We start from the raw sequence: 21555 nt of genomic DNA, 5'->3' as shown, positions 1-21555 counted from the left end.
TTGCTAACAGAAATTAAGATTTTCCCCATCATTTTTTGCCACGTTTCATTATCTTTTTTAATTGATCCCTTTAAAGGCCCGGATGACTTTTGAATTGTGTGACGACGTGTCACTGGGACAGTTATGGCTGGAACTTCTGCGTTTCTACACTCTTGAGTTTGCATTGGAAGAGTACATTATCAGCATCCGTGTAAAAGCACTTCTCTCTCGGGAAATGAAGAACTGGCCTCGTCGTCGGCTTGCTATTGAAGGTACATGCCAAAGTCCTTAGATTAGCTTGTTGATCCTCATAAATCTCAAAAACAAAAACTGACTGAAATCTGTTTCTTTCCCTAAGATCCTTTTGCATTGAAGAGGAATGTTGCACGAAGCTTGAACAGCCAAATGGTGTTTGAATATATACAGGAGCGGTTCCGCACATCTTATAAATACTTTGCCTGTCCACAGAGAAAAGGCAGGATGGAGCAGAGAAGCAAGATGGCTGGCAAGCAAGGGTCCAAGTTGTCCCGAGTAGAGAAAAAGGAGGCTGTTTCAACTAAAATCGACACGACTATTCAAATGACATTCCAACAATCAAAGGACGATGGTCGAAATGTGAGTGACAATAAAGCTAGTTTGGATCGGCGCATAAAGGAGGATGAGAAGACGCTTGATGGCAGCCTCATGGTTATGGCCCTCAGTGAAGAGAACAAAGCCTCTGAACACCCTCCTCTTTCTATCAACGGCTTAATGCACGAAGAAATGGAGGGTGAGGATGAGAAGAAGTGTTTTTCCGAAAAAGTGGGGATTGTAACATCAGAAGAGCTTCACTATGTTTTTGATAAGATGATTTTCACTGGTGGGAAGGTAATAGACAGACCATATTCAACTTATTGAATGTGTTTTCCGTAATGATCATTTTTAACCAGACACAAATTGCAGCATTACCCTCCTCCCCACCTCATTTAAATATTCCCTTATATTTCTTTTCAGCCTCCAAATGTTGTATGCAGTATTTGCAAACGAGATGGTCACCTAAAAGACGACTGTCCAGATGACTTTAAGAAGATTGAGTTGAAACTCCTGCCTCCAATGAACAACCATTTCAGAGAGATCCTTAATAAGCTTTGCAAACTGTGCCACTGTGTGTATTTGTGGGTTTTCATAGAATTTTGTAGTTATAACTTCTGTCCTTGTATGATTTGATTTCATTTACTGCTTGTTAACAAGCCTGGTAACTAATTTGATTTCCAGGCATTTACGTCTGCATCTGATACACCACTCTTTGAACCCACCCATTTTTCATGTGATCAAACGTATTTGAGCTTGTATCTTACACGTGTTTTATTAACCCAGCTGGTTATAGTGTTGATTATTTCAACAAATGTATGAACTCAGTTTCAAATTTAAGTCTTGCATGTGCAGGCTATATTTACAGTTAAAGGTGTCGCCAACATAAAATACGTGAGAGCTGTCTATTGTAAACAAGTAATTGGGAAGCTGAGATAAGAAAAACAATCAGAGCCATTGTACAAACATTGCCCATAAGTACAAGCTTTTAGAATGTCCTTGAGAGGAAAGAAATTGCTAATTTACTCAGTAACGGCAACAGGCGCTGACAATCTGGAAAAGCATCACAAAATAATGCAAGTTTGATGTCAATATGCCATATTCTTGATGCAGTTATTGCAAACAAAGATTTGCATGTCTTTTTCAAATTAGTCTTAGTCTTTCCATTCCATTCCATTTGTTCATGACATTTCATTAAGCTATCATCAAATTTGTGTATCAGATGCAGAAGTAAATCCTTGGAAATAAAAGCTGGAATGTTGATCTTTTGTCCTTGTGACTTATGTCAAACCCAAATGTCAACAGCCAAAATTGGCCTCACTGTTCCAATACTTTTGGAGTGGAGTGTGTATATATCACTTCCGTTAGACAGCGTCCTCCCATCTCCCCAAAACATTTTCAGGATTTTTTTTTTAACAGTGTATTTTTCGAGTTATTAACATTCTGTCCTGAGAGCAATGTGTTTTTTGACCAAGTAAACCCAAATAGTTATACAAAAATGCAGATTAACCTGATATATACCTTTTCCATGAATTTGCCCCTGTAAAAAATCTGTGGATATTCGGGGGTCCACTGTCTAGTCACGGGACTCCAGTTGCACATCCCTGTTCTGGAGTGTGTACCTGCTCTTTAACTTACTACCCTGCAGGATCGACGGTATGGAATATGAATTGATTGAAGAATTGCAGGTTTTTCAGAAATATTGTAATATCAGCAATAAATCTGAGTAAAATTAGACCCGCCAAATTGTAAAATGTCTCAAAATAACTGAACCACAAGCGTGATGGATGTTTTTCTCTGATGTAGATGAACTGGCACCCACAAATACTGAGCAGCAAAAGAGAGAGCAGATCCTTGCCAGTCTGGAAAGGTTCATAAGGAAGGAGTACATTGGTAAGAACATGCATAAAATATGAAATATGATCATGCTCGCCAGGTTGCCCCTGCGTTTAATATTGTGGTTTCTGGTTCAGTGTGCTAGTTACAAGACTAAAGCAAAATATTATATCTTTGAGGATGTGACAGTAGATGTTCAGAATCAGGCCCATAATATTTTAAGGCCATAGATACAATTCTCTGCTATAATTAATACACATAAATTAATATTACAAAAAACAAAGTGTGAAGCAAAGTTCTGTGCAATGAACAACACAAGGAACAAAGTTAAACAGTAAATATATAAATGAATAATTATTGTTATCTTCGTTTCTTGTGCAATAGTTTTTCAAGAACGAGTTCGAAGTTTGAATCCACAATGGACTCAAATATAGCAAAAAAAAGATTGGGTGGGGGAAGACAGACCTCTCAGTTTCGGTGCGCGCGTGTGCAGAGGGGGACGCCGCCGCCGACACTTCCCTCTCATCCGTGCACTGATTGCGGGGAACTGGGGACATTGTCAGCCTGTGCTCGGCGCGGAGGCTGTTATACTTCATAAACTGTATTTGTTTGACTTGGTGCCGCAAAAATCTCGCTCGTTTGCAAACCCGGAAATGTATTAGCGTGTGAAATCCTGCGCAAATGGGCGACGTCAGTACGCTGGTGTACGTAAATGTTGCGTTCAAGTGCGCCATGGAAAATCGTCAATTGTTCTACTCCTGTACAGTCACAACTCAAAATGGTAACATGGCACCATTTTACCCATTAAGGCCTAAAGCGCCTGGCAAAACATGACTCTAAAATCTACTTCAGTCACTTCCGAAAACCTGAAGTTTTCCTGGAAATTCAACAATATTAAAAATAATTTATATCTCAGCTCCTGAAGCAGCTAGAAACATAATTCTAAAAATATTTCAGTGCTTACACATGTGGCGTTCACACAAACATAAGTTTATTATTATAAACCTCCAATATATCTTTTTTTAATCAACAAACAAACATCGCATCTGCTGGTATATTTACTTTCAACATTGGAGCACATAGTTGTTATAACCTTGGGAAATCGAGTGGTAATTATTCGTCATCCATTCCGTTACAAAGCCGTTGGTATTTTTTGACATCCTCATTGTCTGCAAAAATATTTCTTAACAATATGCCACTGTAGACTGGTTACACTGTTTCGAATTTCTCCCGCACCGTTGTCAATCGCGTCATTTATTTAATAACCGTGAATCTGCGTAAGCCATAAATGCTCAAATACAATTCCAGGACATGCTACAAGGCCCACGTCAACCTCTCGTGTATATTCTGATGCGTTTCATGGGCTACAAAACAAAATGAATTATCTGCTCTCCTGGCTTTAAAGGGAAAAGAGCGCTGGAGCGCTCCCGGCTTTAACGGTAGAAACACGTTCCCGGCCTTAATGGGTAAATTTTTTGTGAATCGCTGCTCGGAAGTACCAACCTGAATCAGTCCATACCTCAAAAAGTAGCTTCTCCGGTACCCATCCCTACCAAGGGGGGAAAAGTATAAACCTATCCCAATGTGAAAAAGTAATTGCCCCACCTTTCCAGCAAACACGTATAGTTGTTAGGCTTTGGGTGGGAATGGGCTTCGTTGTTGAGCCCCACTTGGGCAGTAGATGGGCGAAACTAAGAATGGTCAAGTGGGCTCTGGGCTGGGCTATTCAAAATTCAAATTTTGCACAATAACAGCATGGGTTATGGGGCTTACTCCCTGGCCTATATTTCTTTACAATTAAATAAGATTTTCTTTTTGGAAAAAAAAATACACACAAAAAAATCTGTATTTCAAATTAATATATATTATTTGGACCATTAATGGACCGTTTCATACAAGTTTGATAGTGCAAGATTGATATTCAAACCTAGAAGAATTCTGAAAAGATATTGGAAAACCCCTCCACCTTCGAGCCAATTAAAGGAAGTCTGCCACCTAGCAACATTTTTCCACCTCAACAAGGACTTCAGGCTCCAGGTTCATTTAAGGTGGAAAATTAATGATTATTTTGACAGTGAGGGAACACTGACCGTTTGTTGTTTTTTGGCGATAATAAAAAGGTAATAGTAAGTAAGCTTTATTTGTATAGTGCTTAGTGCACAGACACAAAGTCACTAAGGGCTTTACAGGGTTAAAAACCAGTGGTTGGCTGCTGCCACGCAGGGCGCTTGCCGGGTCCACTGGGAGCAACGATTCAGTGACTTGCTCAAGGACACTTTGACATGGTCACCAGGCGTGAGGATCAAACCCACAACCTCATGGATGAGACTCCCACTCTACCACTGAGCCATGCCGCCCCATGTAATTGATAGTATTACTGGTCTCCTTGTTATTAAAACTTGTAACAAAATAACTGTCATCAGTGTGAAAGGAACCCTTACGGATACAATCAGGAACACCATAATCAGCCCAGCTAGAGTGGGCCCCAGGTGGGAGAAACCTGGGTTGTGGAATTTAGCTAGGGCCCATTTAAGGCCTATCTTGACGTGGGAGACATGGGACACGGCTGGAGGGTCAATGTCGCTTCTGTGATCGGTATAGCTTGCAAGCTATACTGCTCTACTCCGGTGGGAGCGGGACGCTAGATTTAGCTTGGACTGGAAACACATCTATCACATCTATTTGAGGATTTTTAGCTTTAACTTCGTCATGTTTTGCATGACGACAATGATGGCACTTCCACTAGCTAACAACCTATCGTCATCGAACATTAAAAATGCTACTGTTCAGTCTAAATTTCAGTATTTGGACAACAGTGATGATTAGAGTTTGGCTGACTTAAGTGATGCTTTGCTGGGTAATCTTCCAAATGGAGGTATACAGGGAGGTGCTTTAATTACTCTCATGGTAAAAATGGGAAAGTTCTCCCTTCTGTTTTGGCAATCTAAGAAAATCAGACGTGTAATGAAAAGTACACTGGAAGGAGAAACGCTTGCCATGTACAATGGCATTGACAATGCAATGTTCTTGGCAACAATCTATTCTAAGCTTACCACTGGAAAAGCTGATCGGAATATTCTTCCTCTTACCTGTGTCAATATAATAGGGCTGGGGAAAAAAGTCTACCAAGTCGGATTGGTAGACTTCAAAAATAGGTTAACTGAATTCATCTGCGTCAACGCTCCGCCAGAACCATATTTGCGCTGTCGTCCATGTTTCACACGGACCTTTTATGTAGACGCACACAGTGTTAAAATGGCTGAAGACTCCCATCACTCCCCAAAACAACAGATGTTGTCCGACGTTTGGGATCTTTAACAAAAGAATGACAAAAATAAAGCTTGCAATTACTGCAAAATGCAAATGGCCTGTCACAGCAGTATGTCATCAATGATGTAGTACGTTACTAGAAAACAGCCCTATGCAAAGCATTCCAAAGCAACGGGGAACAATTTTGTCCACGTGTATACTTTCAAAATGGATCTCTATAGAATTAATGTTTCATGAAACCACCACGATATGGAAATTAGGGTCACCCTTAGACTTCACAATATCATCCCACGTTGGTGGTTGACACATATTTCCAGGTTACACATTGTGGGTGAGCCAAAAGTCTGGCCTTGAGAATCGTAGCAAAAAAAGGCCTAAAAGAAATGTAGTAAAACCAGAGCTGTCAAACGATTATTTAATAAAATAAAAATAAATCTGATTTATCACTTCTTAGAATTTTAATCATGATTAATCACTTAATTGAAAAGGCTTTTTATCAATATTTTTTGCCCACCAAATTAGAACAGTACTGCATGTCATGTGTTAATTCTTTCGACATTTAATGTTATGAGGACGTCTTCAACATTTTTTTATCCACTGCACACTCTCATCCTCCTCTTTTTCTAATCAATTAATTACTTGCATAATTTAAAATGGGAAAAAATGACCCCAATAGTTTACTTAAATGCATGTAGTTATGTTTATTACTCAAACCTACCTACGCTACCTTTACGTTACCATCTGCCGTCAAGCTAAAGGATCACCTGCGGTCAAAATTAATAGTGTGATTAATCTGCGCTAATACATGATAAATGCAATAATTTTTTTGTGATTAATCAATGAGTTAACGCTTTAACTTTGACAGCACCAAGTAAAACTTAAATAGTAGATTGCTAGGCCTACTTAGCTAATCTTAGTTAAGTTGTGTCATGTCATATCATGTGTTTACCAACTAAGCAATGTCGTCTAGTGGTGTATTGTGATATTACATCTTAAAGCTACACAGTGGAACCACGCTAACCGCAGGGGATAAGGACCTGTGAATAGCAAAAATTTGCATATAATTGACTCCCACTGATTTTTTTATTGTTGTAAACCCTCAAAATTCTTCAACAACCGCTGATAAACCATCAATATGCATTCTCCGCAAAAAAAAAAAAAACGGGAGTTGGCACCCCCTCTCAAAACACTAAACCTAAAAAGAACCCCCCCAAAATAAAATAATTTAAAAAATTTGTATTTTTAAAATTTTGTTCATTGAAAATTATTCAAGTGTAGAGGGCCACATTCCTCACTGAGAAAAACAGTTATCAACATTATTGCCCATTCCCTGACATGTTACGGACTGAACCAATAACTGAATAATTTGTACGTGCATTTTCTGCTTTGTCAATTTGAAACAATGTCATGTATTTTAATAAAAAATTTATAATAATAAAATAAAAAACGATTAATCAAAAAATAATAATGAACACAATCGATTATAAAAGGAATCGCCAGTTGCAGCTCTAAAATGAATTGCAAAATTGACAGCTAATCCATGTGATTGGTCTCACTATCGGCAAATCTCACTCATGGGTGATCAGTATCGGCAACATAAACCCCTTATCGGATCATCCCTAGTCTTTATTACATTGTGGGTTGATGGTGTATTTTGCCGATGCTTTAAAAAACACTTGATTGAGGATTTCTATGTAAAGAGACAGAATGGGGTATATGCCACAGAGGAGGCGGGACTTCCGACTTCCATAAGTCACACACCTATGCTGTTTCTGGTTACTGTTGCGGTAACCGAATAGGCCATGTCCCAATACTTGCACTGCCACCCTTGTGCCTCTCAATTACGCGTTCCCGTCAATGGGTGCGAGCGTGTAGGATGTCTCACTTCTCCGAGTGCGTCTCAGAGTGCTTCAGCACTAGGCAATTTAGTTCTTGATACTTTTCATAAAAAACTAAGGAACGGAATAGAAAATCTATTCTCTACCTTCAACCAACCCAAGTACATTGCACCAACATTGGTTGTATATGGATAACAAAGTACATAACGCGCAGCCTTATTCTGAACAATCTGTAGTTTATTTATATATGACATGGCAGTGCTTGACCAGACCTCTGAGCAATTGTCTAAATGTGATAACACTAGACTTTTAACCACACTTGTCCTTAAATTGAATGGTAAAAATTTTGAGCATCTTCTTATAATTGATACATTTCTACCCAGTTTATTTATTACTTTGTCAACACAGCATGCTTTACAGCACATATTAAATGTTTTCATGCCTGTGACTGCAGATAAAGCTCAGCTGTGTTTGTTTGGATCCTCCAAAAATGGATTTGGTTTCCATGACAGTGACCTTGACATTTGCATGACTCTAGAGGGTCATGAAACTGCAGAGGTAGGCATACATACATTTACCAGAGGATACTTCATTATTGATATTTGAGATGGGTTGCTTTAACATTTAGTGCTGAATTGTATTATCTGCACAGAAGCTGAACTGCAAGGAGATCATCGAAGCTCTTGCTAAAGTCCTAAAGAAGCATTCAGGTGAACGAATATTTAATTATCTATTCACGGTTCGAGTTACAGTCCCCTCTATAAATATTGGAACGGCAAGTTCAATTCCTTTGTTTTTGTTGTATACTGAAGAAATTTGGGTTTTGGATCAAAAGAGAAATACAAGATTCAAGTTAAAAATTCTAGTTTATATTTCATGGTATTTACATCAAGATGTGTAGAACAACTCAGGACACAGCACCTTTTGTTTGAAGCCACCCACTTTTCAAGTGATCAAAAGTATTGGAACATGTGACTGAGGGGTATTTCTAATTGATCAAGTGTTGCCCTTTAGATTGATTCCTTAAACATTTGATAGTGCTTGTTTTTCACCTGTGGAAATATTTTAATTTGCTGTTAAGTAAACATGAAGACTAGAAAGCTGTGTATGGGACAAAAGCAAACCATTTTAAAGCTGTGGGAAGAGGGAAAATCGATTACCGCTATTGCGCAAACATTGGGCATAGCCAATATAATAATTTGGAATGTCCTGAAAAAGAAATACTGGTGTCCTAAGCAACAGACATCGGACAGGTCAACCCAAGGGTATGACGAGTGGTTCATGGCAGAAAATTGTGAGAGCTTTCAAACACCCAAAGATTTCAGTCAGTGACATCAGTGCCAACCTCCACAGGAAAGGGGTGAAGGTATTACGCCAGATTCACACTGACTGCGGTATGCAATTCATTCCGTGTGTGGTGCGTGAGCTGTACGTGTCCGGAAATCTGTACCCTCAAAACCACAAGATCACGGGGGTTCACGCTGAAGAGTTGAGTTCACGCGATAACAACCGTGTATATAGAGCGCTACTGTACTTGTAAACAATAGCCACACTTGCCTTTCGTTCACATTGATACTCTTTTTGGACATAATTTCTGGGACTTCTACCATGGTTCTTCTACCATGGGTAAGAACGTTTTGTGTTTACATAGTGTTATTTTGTCATGTTTAATTCATGTCGAGCTCTTTTTTTGTCTTTTAAATGTCCAACTCATGTCAAGCTATGTAGTTAGCTAGCTTCCCAAGACAACGCATCATCATTTGAGCCATCTCTATAAGTATGTTTGTAAAAAAAAAAAAGTTTGCAAATGGTTTTATTTTGAAATATACCAGATGTACCTTGATGCCGACGCCTGACTTCCTGTCTGGCTCATGTAATTTTTTGAACTTCATGAAAATCTTGTGGAAACCTTCCGCAGCTCTGGATCCGCATACACACCGCTGCTGGTGTGAATTGGCACGCAGACTCAAATGCTTTATTATCCTTGCGGCGTCCGTACAGATGCGGTTCCGTATTCGTTTCACAGTCAGTGTGAATTGGGCATTACAATTCACTGTTAAAAGAAGACTTGGAGAGAAGAAATGTACAGGGAGTACCACAAGGTGCAAAGTAAACCACTTACCAGCAAAAAGAATCGGAAGGCCAGATCAGATTTAAAGAGAAGTACAGGTCATCTGTGAAGCATGGTTATCTGTGAAGCATGGTGGAGCTAATTTCACAGCTTGGGCTTGCATGACTGCTTACGGAACGGGTACTCTAGTCATTATTGATGATGGAACTTATGATGGTAGCAGCAGAAGGAATTCTGAAGTCTACAAAACCATTTTGTCTGGCAAAAAACAAATTGGGAGAAGCTTCATCATGCAACAATAAGACAATGATCTGCTGTAAAACACTGCCAACACAACAAATGACTTCATCAGCGGGGGAAAAAATAGAAGGTCTTAGAGTGGCCAAGTCAATCACCGGACCCAAACCCAATAGAGCATGCACCTGAAGAGGAGACTGAAGGAAGAAACCCCCAAACAAACAACAACTGAAAGAGGCTTAAAAAAATGTGATAAAAAAACAATACATTTGTAGAGATTCCAAAAAGCTGAAGTAATGGATGGAATCTTGCATCCATTACCAGCATGGTACTTGTAACCCATAATCTGACTTGATGTCGGCAAAAACTTTTTTTGCATTCCATTTAGTCACTTAACTCAACTATTGCATGATAAGCTGGCCTCAGGCAAGTCAGAGCAAGAAAAGACCATTAAAAGTACTACACAAACAAGCCAAAAGTTATGGACGAAAAGCCACAGCACTATATTACATGCAATACTAAAAAAGTGCAATCTTTTGAACTGGGCCAGTTCTCACAATGTTGCAGATATGAGGGCCATATACACGGCTCTGAATTGTCTTTCAGCAGCTCTGGCTTAATTCATCAACCAAACAGACTGTAGTGAGCGTACTAGTGCCTCTCAGAGGTGACCATGCAATCCCTCTGCGTAAGAGTGAATAGATCTGTTAAAGTGCTGATGCAGCAAATCAGGTCAGATGGAAGGGAATGGAATGGACTGCGATGAAGACAAAGAGTATTAGTTTGGCCCAAGGATTGATAAGCTAAAAAACCATATTGCCCAGGTGAAGTCAATGAAACTGTCACAGCGTATCAAGAACACCGTCTAGAAGGCACAAAGGGTGGTCGATGGCAAGTTCATATAGGAGCTCGAAAGTAACTGTGATAGAACAAGAAGCCAAGGTCAAATTAATGGACAGGAAGCCAAGTCTAAAATTGCAGCAATGGAACTAGAAGCTAAGTCCAAAATTGCAGCAATAAAACAGGAAGCTAAAGCTGCAGCAATGGAGGCTACGTCAAAAGTTGCAGCAATGGAAGCTAAGTCCATATTTGCAGCGATGGAACACAACGCTATAGCAAAAGCCCTGGCAATGGAAAAAGAAGCTAGGCTTAAGACAGACTACAAACAATTAAAGGTTCAGTGATAGAATGGGAGGATAAACTTGAAACAACTAAAACAGCAACAGTGGAGCAAGAAACTAGACTTTTTAATTAATACAGTAAGACCCAATTGAATTAGATCAGCAATGTTAGTGAGGTTGGACGCATGTGTTAATACAAAAACAAACCAGACAGACAGGTGTCAAAGATGCAATACAAGACAAGAACACAGAAGTTCAAAACAACACACGCCTTGAACAGTCAAACTGTTCCGATACACAAGAAGTGAGAGGCAGCAATACTACAGACACACAGGAAGTGATAAAAGACACGAGAGAAACAATGGAAACAGTCTTACGATGTAAGACGACGGTATAGGATTCCTTTATGATGTCATTTCATAATGGTGTAGAGATAAAAATGGAGAACGACCAAGATCGTCTACACTATCTGGAGCTGTACCGGGGGAAAAACCCAAAGAGCTGGTAAGAAGTTGTATGCACATTGAACCAGAACAAGGATATATCCTAAGGCAAAGAGCCTCCTGCAGGATCAGTATGGGAACACTTACAAGGTTAGAGTATATATCAAAAAAGCTTTGAACTGGCCTTCTATTAATGGATGGATGATGGTGAAGCTCTACATGGATTTGCTCTGTTTCTCATTTCCTGCGGAAACGCAATGTCAGACACGAATCACCTGAAGCCATCTTCTATGAACTCCCTTATGAACTGATAACAAAGTGGGGACATGTTGTTCAAATTAGACAACAAAGAAGTCTTGATTTTAAGGATCTAATCAGGTACATCAACTTAGAGCAGGGGGCAAACTCGGTCCTCAAGGGCCGGAGTCCTGCAGGTTTTGGGTGTTTCAATTTTCCAACACAGCTGATATATGATCAGTTTATCAGCAAGCTCTGCAAAAGCCTGATAATGATCCTGTTGATTGGAATCAGCTTTTTATGGAAGAGGGAAACCTGCAAGACTTTGGCCCTCGAGGGCTGAGTTTGCCCACCTCTGACTTAGAGGCTCAGGCTGTGATAGATCCAGAGTATGGTGAAGTTAAAAACAACCCTAAATGGCAGTTTAAGTATTCAGTGAGCCACTCAACAGAAAAGAGACATGGCAACATTGTTTTCACAACAAATACTATACTAGCGAACAATCAATCTACAGTTACAAAGGAAGGCCGGAAAGTTACAAAGGTGGAAATAAAGACAGGCCGGAAGACTGTTACTGGAGCAAGAAATGTTTTTGAAAAACCTTGTCTCTACTGCAAAAATAAATACTTCACAGGGACAAATAAGTTTCTCAGAAAAAAGGGCCTCCATTTTAGTTGCCTCAAACAAGGTCACATGAGCAAGTTCTGTCAAGAGAAGATGAAGTATGTTCACAACTCATCCAAGTGTGCTGCATGTGAAGGACAAAGGCAAGCGATCTTTATTCAGCATACCTGTCAACCTCTGCCGATAACTGCCCTTATAAATGATTATGATTCCCCTTACAAACCACAAAAAAACCTTACAAACACCGTACGACGCATGTTTACTCGCGGTAACCAGACAGTGTAATAGAAATAACAAAGGTAATTTGCATACAAAGTCTTTTATTCAATTTAAAAAGTTTACAATGCAATAAACTGTGCCTTCAGTGCTTCCTATTGTAAGCCAATGTGCATGATTTAGCAGACTTTATCTGCTCTAATGAGGGTCTCACTTGTGAGCAACAGTTGTCACAGTTCAATTTCATCTGTAATAAAGAAGTAAGAGTGTCTGTTCCCATTGTCTTTCTGTACTCTGTATGAATTTTCCTCACATGGCTGAAAACCCGCTCGCTATCAGCATTACTGTGAGGAAGGCTGAGTAAAATTAGATACATCTTTCTCATCAGTGGAAAGCGATCCAGCCCCAAACCAGTTTTCATTTTGAACACATGAGGCCAAAATGTCTCTGGACGAATTGGTTGTCCATCCTGACTTTTCTGAGGGAGAAGATCATCAGGTATTAGTTGATAGTCTTCCCATTCATCTTTTAATTGTTCCTGATCAAAGTCTGGTGTAAACTTGTTTGCAAGCTTAACAATACTTGTGTAATCCAACATCTCTTTCTTTCTTGGGTCCAACACCACCAAGTCACTCAGTATTGTATTCTCAAATGGAAATTTTTGTATCATTTTAGTTACAACAGCCTCGTAGAAGGAGCGAACAGAGGAAAAAAAAGTTGCTTGCATGGCTGGTGTGATGCTTTGCCTGATTTCATCCTCCTCATTGGTGTCTTGGAAGAGGGCCCTGGTGCCCAAGCCAACAGCAAGCCTGCTATCTTCATGCTGCAGGCATCTGTTTGTATAATCAACTGCCAGCAGGCTATCAGCAGATTTGACATTCCATTTGCACAAATTTCACCAAGAGTTTCTTTAAGAGTCTTTCCATTTCTGGTAGCAAATCTCCAATCATACATGCCTCTGTTTGGAACACAATATTGAATTGATTTATTTGAGGCAGGATGAAGCTGAGGAAGTGGAGTGTGAGGAGAGAAACAGGGTCTTGAAGTCGATCATGGATGCTTTTCACTTTACCTGCCCTTTCAACATCCGCATGGCTAGCGAAGTAGCTTTTGAGTGCTTCGTACTGAGACAATGTTCTTTCAACCACTTTTTGCAGAGACAACCATCGTGTCGGACAATGCTTTAGGATTTTTTCTTGCTCGGAATTTGTAAAGTCCTGAAACTCTTTAAAATCCTCAATTCGTTTGGAACTATTTTAAAAAAAATAAAATATATCCACCAGCAAGTCATCTATGTTTACTGGCAATGTCTTCAGTCCATCTTTGACACACAGATTGCCAAGATGACAAATGCATCCAACACTAAAAACAGCCCCATTTTTTTCTTTTATCCTAGACAAGACAGAGTTTTTCTTTCCAACCATGGTGTTGCAATTGTCGCTTGCAAATCCCACAACGTTACTCCATGGAATGTCATTTTCTTGTAAAATGTTGTCAATAACGGCAAAGATTGATGCTGCTGTGCCTGATGCCAACTCTGGTAAATCGAGGAGTCTGGTATTTGTGTTCTCCCCATCAAAGAAGTGAGCTAACACAACAAGTCGCTTTTTGGTAGTACGATCATTGCTTTCATCAATCATGAGGGTAAATGGGTGAGTTCTGCAGTACTGAATGACGTCTTGGGTGTAGCCACGTGCAAGGCTCTCCTTAACAATCATCGTAGCCTTGGTCCTCCGACATGCAAACTCCTGCAAAAATATAATATTAAAATATAAAATTTTAATTTTTGACACGTGCCATAAATGCTGATTCATTGTAGATATGAATGATAATAATAATAATAATAATAATAATAAATTACCTTAGCTGTCTGTGAATCCGGAAACATAACTTTCACCAAATCCGAGAAGTGGTCCGCAGCTGTGAAAGCAATGTTGTGCTCAGCAAGAAAATGGCAGAAGAGAATTTCCGCATTTGTCGTTTTGTGGGATGCTGCAGGATTTGCGGTAGAGACGAAGTGCTTGGTTAATGGGACATGTGAATTGTTTTTTTTCACATTCTCCACGTGTCCGGCAGTTTTAAAGTGGCTCTTCAGATCGTAAAATCCACTCGCAGCAACTTTCACGTCTTTATTGCAAGGGACACAGAATGAGAATTGAGTGCCTCTTAACGATGCTTTAATCCAGCCAGCATATTCACCTTGAAGTAACTCCCATTCTTTCTGGTGTCGACCCGATCCTTGAGTTCTTCGTTTCTTACTAGGTGGCTCCTCCATGCTTGCTTCCACGATATTTACTCTATGTATATCTACGCATGCGCATGTCAGCGCATTTTTTTTCCCCCGTACAAAAGTCGGTGTACGGCGTACATGATTTGAAATGGTAAAAAAACGTATAAAATACGTATAAAACGTACAAGTTGACAGGTATGATTCAGTAACTATGTGGAACCATCAGATGAAAGCAGCATTGACAATGGGGCCAGCGAAATCATCCTTGCCATTGTTCCTGTCCAAGTAAAGGCTAAGGAAGGCAAAGTGATTGCTTCATACACGTTCCTAGATGCAGGTAGCACAGTGACCTTTTGCACAGATAAGCTTATGGCTAATCTTGGCTTACAAGGAAGGCGATTAGATATCCTTTTGTACTGTAAATTGTAATATCTGTGAAGGACTTGTCAAGTGCCTTACTATTCTTATGTATTCTTTGGAGTATATCACGGCCAGGGGACTACAGATGAAAAAAAATAGCTTTCTGGCTAATTCTGGCAGTTTAAACTGTGTTTTATCATATGTCTTGTGAAATTGCACTGCCCCCTTTCAAATAAATCAATCTAATTTTCCTGTGTTCTTCAATTATTTCCCAACACAAGGGCTGAGAAACATCTTGCCTATTACAACAGCAAAAGTGCCTATCGTGAAGTTTGAACACAGGCAGAGTGGTTTGGAGGGAGACATCAGTCTCTACAATACTCTGGTGAGTGACAGAAGCCTAATTTAGAGGGTTTCCTTCATTATTTTTGGAGAAACTTGTAAAATGTGGGTCCCTTGTGGTAGGCTCAACATAACACCAAAATGCTGGCTATGTATGCAGCCTTGGATCAACGTGTGCAGTTCCTGGGATACATGATGAAGGTCTTTGCAAAGGTATGTCAGAAGTACATTAATGGATTATAGTTAGACCAGTGGTGTCCAAACTCTATCCCCGAGGACCGGAGTCCTGCAGGTTTTGGATGTTTCCCTGATCAAAAGCACCTGTTTCCAATGAACAGGATCATTACCAGGCTTATGCAGAGCTTGCTGATGAATTTCAGGTGTGTTGGAAAAGGGAAACATCCAAAACCAAAAAGGACTGTGGCCCTCGAGGACCGAGTTTGGACACCACTGAGTTAGACCATAAAAAATGTGTTGTTTTTTTAACATGTCATTTAAACTGCTCCTCAATTATTCTGGCTTTGTCATGAAATTTATGGGAAAAGTATGTGCCGGCTGAATGACTGCAAAAACTCATTGCTGACTTGTTAGTAATCTCATTTTCAGTGCAAATCACTACCAATCGACTATGTGGATGCATTGGTACAATTGTCTTTTATAAATATTTATGTTGTGTCTTTTTGTGTCTGTGTTTTTATATCAGCCTTGAGTCTTCTAAATAAAGATGATGATGGTGACGATGAAATACAAAAACGTAACAGAGAAGAAACCCTTTTTGCATTTTTACATTAGTGGGTCTCAACTGTTGTCACCCTGGGTCCCCCATCTTCCTATTGTTGGTTAGTCGTGAGATGACGAACGAGCGGCCAAACTTTTTTTGTTAACGTGGTTTGAGGTGGGGACCGACTACAGTTGGGGGAAGGGGGGGGGGGGCTTGAGTTGCACAGGTGAATATCAAATGTAAAATATTTGTGGGCAACTCCGTGGTGCTAAATGTGAAAGCTTCTGTGCATTTGATGGGCTGTACTGTCCGTCATTCGTCGTTGTGTAGCATCCCCATTATTTTTTCAAGCTAAATCAACCTGTAATCATTGGTGCGTGGGCCCGCTGTTTTATTTTACCTACGCTTCCATCGTCACTTTGTCAGCGCTATTTTAGGACCGACCAACAAAGGTTGGCATTCCGTCAGTATTGACGGTCATCCATCAGTCCGCCACTAGCGTTAGTAGTCCTGTAAGTCACTCCTGACGGACCGCCCACCTCTGGGAAAACCATTTAATAAACCAATATCATCTATGTAGATGACTTCTTCATCCAACCAGAATGCTTGTTTGTTTAATAGGTTACAAATGAGAACAGATCTTGGGTCAGACAGGTCTTGGGTTACAACTTTACCTTGTCACGACTGGACTTTTGTGTTCACAGCGTTGTGACATTGGAGACGCATCCAGAGGAAGTCTCTCATCTTATGCTTACATCCTGATGGTGCTTTACTTTCTGCAGCAGAGGCAGCCTCCAGTCATCCCAGTCCTGCAGGAGGTACTAATTACCAATATCAATTCATTGTAAAGGGCACTTAACTCTTTGACTGCCAAAAACGTTAAATAACGTTTAGTAAAATCCTATGGAGGACTGCCAAAGACGTTAAAAGACGTTCACTATGTTTTTTTTGTTTGTTTTTTTGAAACGGGTGGAGGAAAGCCTTAGCCAGCTGTGTTGAAAGTATCAAGCAGATCTAGTTAGTATAATGACTATTTTTGGGCACTAGAGGGCAGCGATGACTCTCTTTGGACAAGATTGGGTAGGCGTCAGTAGAAGACGTGAGGCGGATCTAGAGTGTTGAGGGGAAAATGGCTGAGGAAGCCATAATGGCGACCAGTTGCAAGCAGCTCACGCTTGAGCATTTTTTTCAAAGACGAAAAGCATCGACCAATGCTAAAGAGCACATTGATGACGACGATGATGATGATGGTGACTCTGAGGTTGACGCCGAAGTTGGAAGCATTGACGCGGCGGCTATGATCACGTCATAAAGCCTCACCGGCTAGCGATGCTAACGCCGGAAAACGCGGAGCACAACCGAGCACTTCTGCTCAGGCGGACGTTCAATCGGACGACGAGTCCAATGCATATTCATCGGAGGAGTGGGTACAGTGATCACGGAGAAGACACTGGTTCTGGACTACGATGCCACCATGAATGGAGTGGATACGATGGATCAGAACATCTCTTACCACCCGGTATAGGAACAGAAGGGCATGAGGAAGCCAGACGTAACACCACCGTAACGTCACCGTATCATGATCCTGAAAGTAGACTTGATGGCAACATGGCCAAATACACACTGCAGTATATACTTGCTATTCCCCGGGAAAAAAAGCCAGCAAGAAAGTGTAGCGTCTGCACGCGAATGGGCAATCGCAGTGAAAGTAATCTGTTGTGCAAATCCTGCTGCGTCCCCTTGCACGCACGCAGGGGAGTGTTAGAAAAAGAAAAACTGTATTTGAAACATCCACACAATTGTAAATAGTACCACGGTTGCACACATTTGTAAATAGTTTGCCAAATTGTTTTGTCAAATTGTTACACTGTTGAATGTAAATAAACGTATTTTGCTATCAAAAAACACTTTTTCATTGTTAGTGGTAGTGTTTTACAAAAGTAAAGCACTGTTTAGGTGTTTGTGGCATCATTCATAAAAAAAAGGTGTCAAATTCACTAGAGTGCATGAAATATCGTTTCACAAAAAGCTTGATTTCTCCGTATTTTGTTTCAAAACAGAGCATTTGGGTGAAACTAACCATTTTCTATTGTTAATTACTGAAAAACGGAATAAGGTAGAAACAAACTTTTTTTTTTTCTGATGAAAGATGAGAGTCCAAACTTTGGTAGTATGTGTGTTTCCATAGTCCAAACACAACATTTTCTGTGGACCTTGAAAGATCAGTCAAAATGCTTAAATCGGCTGGCACCCACGGCATCCCTTTTCTGAAAACGTCTGGCAGTCAAAGAGTTAAGGGGAAGATGAAGATTTAGCATTATGGTCAAAAGTACATGTACATTATTGATACCTCTTAGATCTTTGACGGGACAAGTGTTCCCCAGAGAATAGTAGATGGTTGGAATGCCTTCTTCTTCGATGACCTTGAAGATTTGGTGAGGTCAACATTTGCTTTTGAACTTGAAATATTGCATTGTTCCATACAATGTTCAGTTAAATTTTATGTGGCATTTGTTTCTTCTGTGCGCACAGCGCCTGCGGCAGCGTATGTCCCAGGTGGAGCTCAACACAGAATCTGTGGGTGAGCTATGGTTGGGCCTCTTGCGCTTCTACACTGAAGAGTTTGACTTCAAAGAGCACGTCATCAGCATCCGCCAAAAGAAACGCCTCACTACCTTTGAAAAACAGTGGACGAGTAAATGCATCGCTATTGAAGGTGCACTAATGAAAGTGTCTGTTCTAGCTAATTTCACATGCTTAAAGTGGTATTGCAACTTGTTTCCACTTACTTGTCTTTGATCCTCTCAGATCCTTTTGATTTGAATCATAATCTTGGTGCCGGAGTTTCTCGCAAAAGTATGTATTTTCTTTCACCCCAACAAAACCATGTTTAAAGATTGGTTTGTTAAAATGACCATAAATACTCTTTTATGGTTAGATCAGATGAGTTATTAATTTGGATAAACCCGCAATAATATTTAAGATGACTGATCGCTACTGCAAGTGGTTGCATTTTAGAATACAGTTGCAGAACCTAAATATGTATATCGCCTTCCCTTGAAACATCTCTTTCCTTTTACAGTGACAAACTTTATCATGAAGGCTTTCATAAATGGACGAAAGCTGTTTGGAACTCCCTTCTACCCAGTTCCTGGTACTGAAGTGGTAAGGGCAAACTGAGCAATTTTTGATCACATGATAGCCACAGATTCAGATGTTAGTAGTAACTCAGAGTGCCAGTAAACCATTTGAAATGTTTCATTGCCCCTGCTGTAGGACTACTTCTTTGACGCAAAGGTTCTAACAGACGGCGAGTTGGCACCAAATGACAGGTGTTGCAGGATCTGTGGAAAGATTGGACATTATATGAAGGACTGTCCAAAGAGACGCAGGTTGGACTTTTAATATGAAATCTCACTCACTTACCAAGACTATAACTTCTGTTCGCTGAAGGAGAGCAATGTGCCACAAAACATATTTGGTATGGTACATACACCCTCTTGGGGCTTGATTGAAAACTGGCAGATTATCCATGCCCTATCCAGGCACCGCCTGCACAAATACAGTATATAGCACAGTTACACAGTGTCACAGTCATCCCTGTTCTATAACTGCTCCATAACTTGGTACAACACATACTGCGGATTCACTCTATCTCAGATTTTTATTTATATAGTCCGTAACTAAAAAATTGCGGGGTTGACCTTGGGTTGTACCTCAATATTTTGTGGGTTTTCCAGAAATGATCTTCCCTCTTTTAACTATTGTTATTGGGGCAGTTAATTTTCTACCAGTTCAAAATTCAACTCACAAATTTTAAAATGAACTAGTTCAGTTTATAGTTCATAATTGAACATTGTTTAACTAAGTTCATCGGTACAAAAATGAACTAGTTCATAGTTCCTTCTCCATAGCTCAAACTAATACTTTATTGTTTTTAGCAAAAAATCAACTTGCAATTTTATTGCTACAACTGTAACTACATCCAAAACAGGTGGCAAAAAAAAGTTTAGGAAATCTCATAAAACACCTGTTTGGAGCATCTCAAAGGTGAACAGGCTAATTGAGAACAGGTGGGTGACCAAATTGGGTATAAAAGAAGCTTCCCTGAATTACTCACTCAGTCACAAGCGAAGATGGGGCGAGGTTCACGAGAAAATAGTCAAACAGTTTAAAGACAATGTTCCTCAGTGAACAATTACAAGGAATTTAGGGATTTCATCATCTATGGTCCATAATATTATCAAAAGGTTTAGAGAATCGGGAAATCACTGCATGTAAGCGATAGGGCTGAAAATCAATGTTGAATGCATAACGTTGAATGCATGTGACCTTCAACCCCTCAAGTGGCATCAGAAACCAACATCAATGGATAGCACCACATGGGCTCAGGAACACTTGAGCAAACCAATGCCAGTAAGTACAGTTTGGCACTACATCCGTAAGTGCAACTTAAAACTCTACTATGCAAAACAAAAGCCATTTATCAGCAACACCCGGTACCGGAAGCACCGCCGGTTTCTCTGGGACCAGCGCTCATCTAAGATGGACTGATGCAAAGTAGAAAAGTGTTCTGTGGTCTGACAAGTCCACATTTCAAATTGTTTTTGGAAATTGTGGACATCGTGTCCTCCAGGCCAAATAGGAAAAGAACCATCCGGACTGTTATGGACGCAAAGGTCAAAAATCTGTTAGTATGGGGCAGAAAACCCACGCAAGCACGGGGAGAACAATAATATATAATAATATTAAAAAATATATAATATAAATTCATGTATTAATTGTAACACCAGCGATGTGGTCTCTAAACTTGAATGTCCCTGTGCCTGCTTCTACATGGTAGAACTAAGCGCAGTTTTACATCTAGAGTTGCCAAGCACAAACAAGCCATAAGAACAGGCGGTTGCGTCAACACTCTATAGCACTGTAAAGGCTTGTTTCCACAGATGGTATCTACCCTACTCTGCTGTGCTATACTTGGCTCTACACCAAAAAGCAGTGCGTTTCCACTGCCACGGCCACCACCCAGGAGCCCCTCCTCACCTCGCCAGTGATGCCATGCTAAAGCGACTGCAGCTAGCTTGCACTGCACACTCAGACAAAAACAATGGAGAGCGCAGATGTTTTTTGTTTTTTTGTAACTGGTGCTTGGTTTGTGCCTGTTTATTTCAGCCTGAGGACATTGAATGAATATTGCAGCAACCAGAAAACTGCATTCAATAATGTTAAAAAGTTTGCACCTTCTCAAAAGTCCAAGCATTAATCTGTTTGGAAGCCATTATTGTCCTCTCTTCATCGTTAATGGCAGCTGTTTTCCTGTGGTGGTGGTTTGCGCAGCTGCACATTGATGACTATATGTCTCGAACCAATAATTTGGCCTCCAAAATAATTATGTCACGTTTTGGAACTGGGCTACTTTTTTTAGAACCACAAAGGAGCGGGGAGGGGAGGGGAGGGGAG

The 21555-nt window shown here is 40.2% G+C and overlaps 2 protein-coding genes across 8 annotated transcripts in view; one reads left to right on the top strand and one right to left on the bottom strand.

The window, feature by feature from the left end:
• Positions 1-21555, top strand: part of tut4 (terminal uridylyl transferase 4) — a 101804-nt gene that overhangs the window by 54259 nt on the left and 25990 nt on the right. For all 5 annotated transcript variants that reach the window (XR_013296457.1, XR_013296456.1, XR_013296455.1 and 2 more), the window contains 14 exons: positions 77-251; positions 338-846; positions 973-1123; positions 2356-2442; positions 7948-8051; positions 8146-8203; positions 15314-15417; positions 15498-15587; positions 16800-16913; positions 18453-18530; positions 18628-18811; positions 18904-18951; positions 19178-19260; positions 19372-19487. Coding sequence is in view for 2 of the 5 variants with exons in the window: in XM_077584585.1 (XP_077440711.1) it covers positions 77-251; positions 338-846; positions 973-1123; positions 2356-2442; positions 7948-8051; positions 8146-8203; positions 15314-15417; positions 15498-15587; positions 16800-16913; positions 18453-18530; positions 18628-18811; positions 18904-18951; positions 19178-19260; positions 19372-19487 (1901 nt within the window). In the remaining 3 variants the exon portion in view is untranslated. The remainder of the gene's footprint in view (positions 1-76; positions 252-337; positions 847-972; positions 1124-2355; positions 2443-7947; positions 8052-8145; positions 8204-15313; positions 15418-15497; positions 15588-16799; positions 16914-18452; positions 18531-18627; positions 18812-18903; positions 18952-19177; positions 19261-19371; positions 19488-21555) is intronic.
• Positions 12530-14972, bottom strand: LOC144062836 (protein FAM200B-like). Of its 3 annotated transcripts, none has more exons than XM_077584587.1 (3): positions 14642-14972; positions 14304-14569; positions 12530-14190 (listed from the first exon to the last, which is right to left on the bottom strand). In XM_077584587.1, the coding sequence occupies exons 1-3, from the start codon at positions 14715-14717 to the stop codon at positions 13699-13701; spliced, it is 834 nt and encodes a 277-aa protein (XP_077440713.1). In that variant the 5' UTR covers positions 14718-14972; the 3' UTR covers positions 12530-13698. The 3 variants fall into 3 exon arrangements, with proteins under 3 accessions (XP_077440713.1, XP_077440714.1, XP_077440712.1); XM_077584588.1 differs by having other exon boundaries at positions 14304-14434; XM_077584586.1 differs by having other exon boundaries at positions 14304-14972.

The sequence above is a fragment of the Vanacampus margaritifer genome, chromosome 13, assembly GCF_051991255.1.
Source record: "Vanacampus margaritifer isolate UIUO_Vmar chromosome 13, RoL_Vmar_1.0, whole genome shotgun sequence".
NCBI classification, from domain to species: Eukaryota; Metazoa; Chordata; class Actinopteri; order Syngnathiformes; family Syngnathidae; genus Vanacampus; species Vanacampus margaritifer.
Note: the sequence above shows the minus strand (reverse complement) of the source record. Positions and strands in the feature narration are given on the sequence as shown.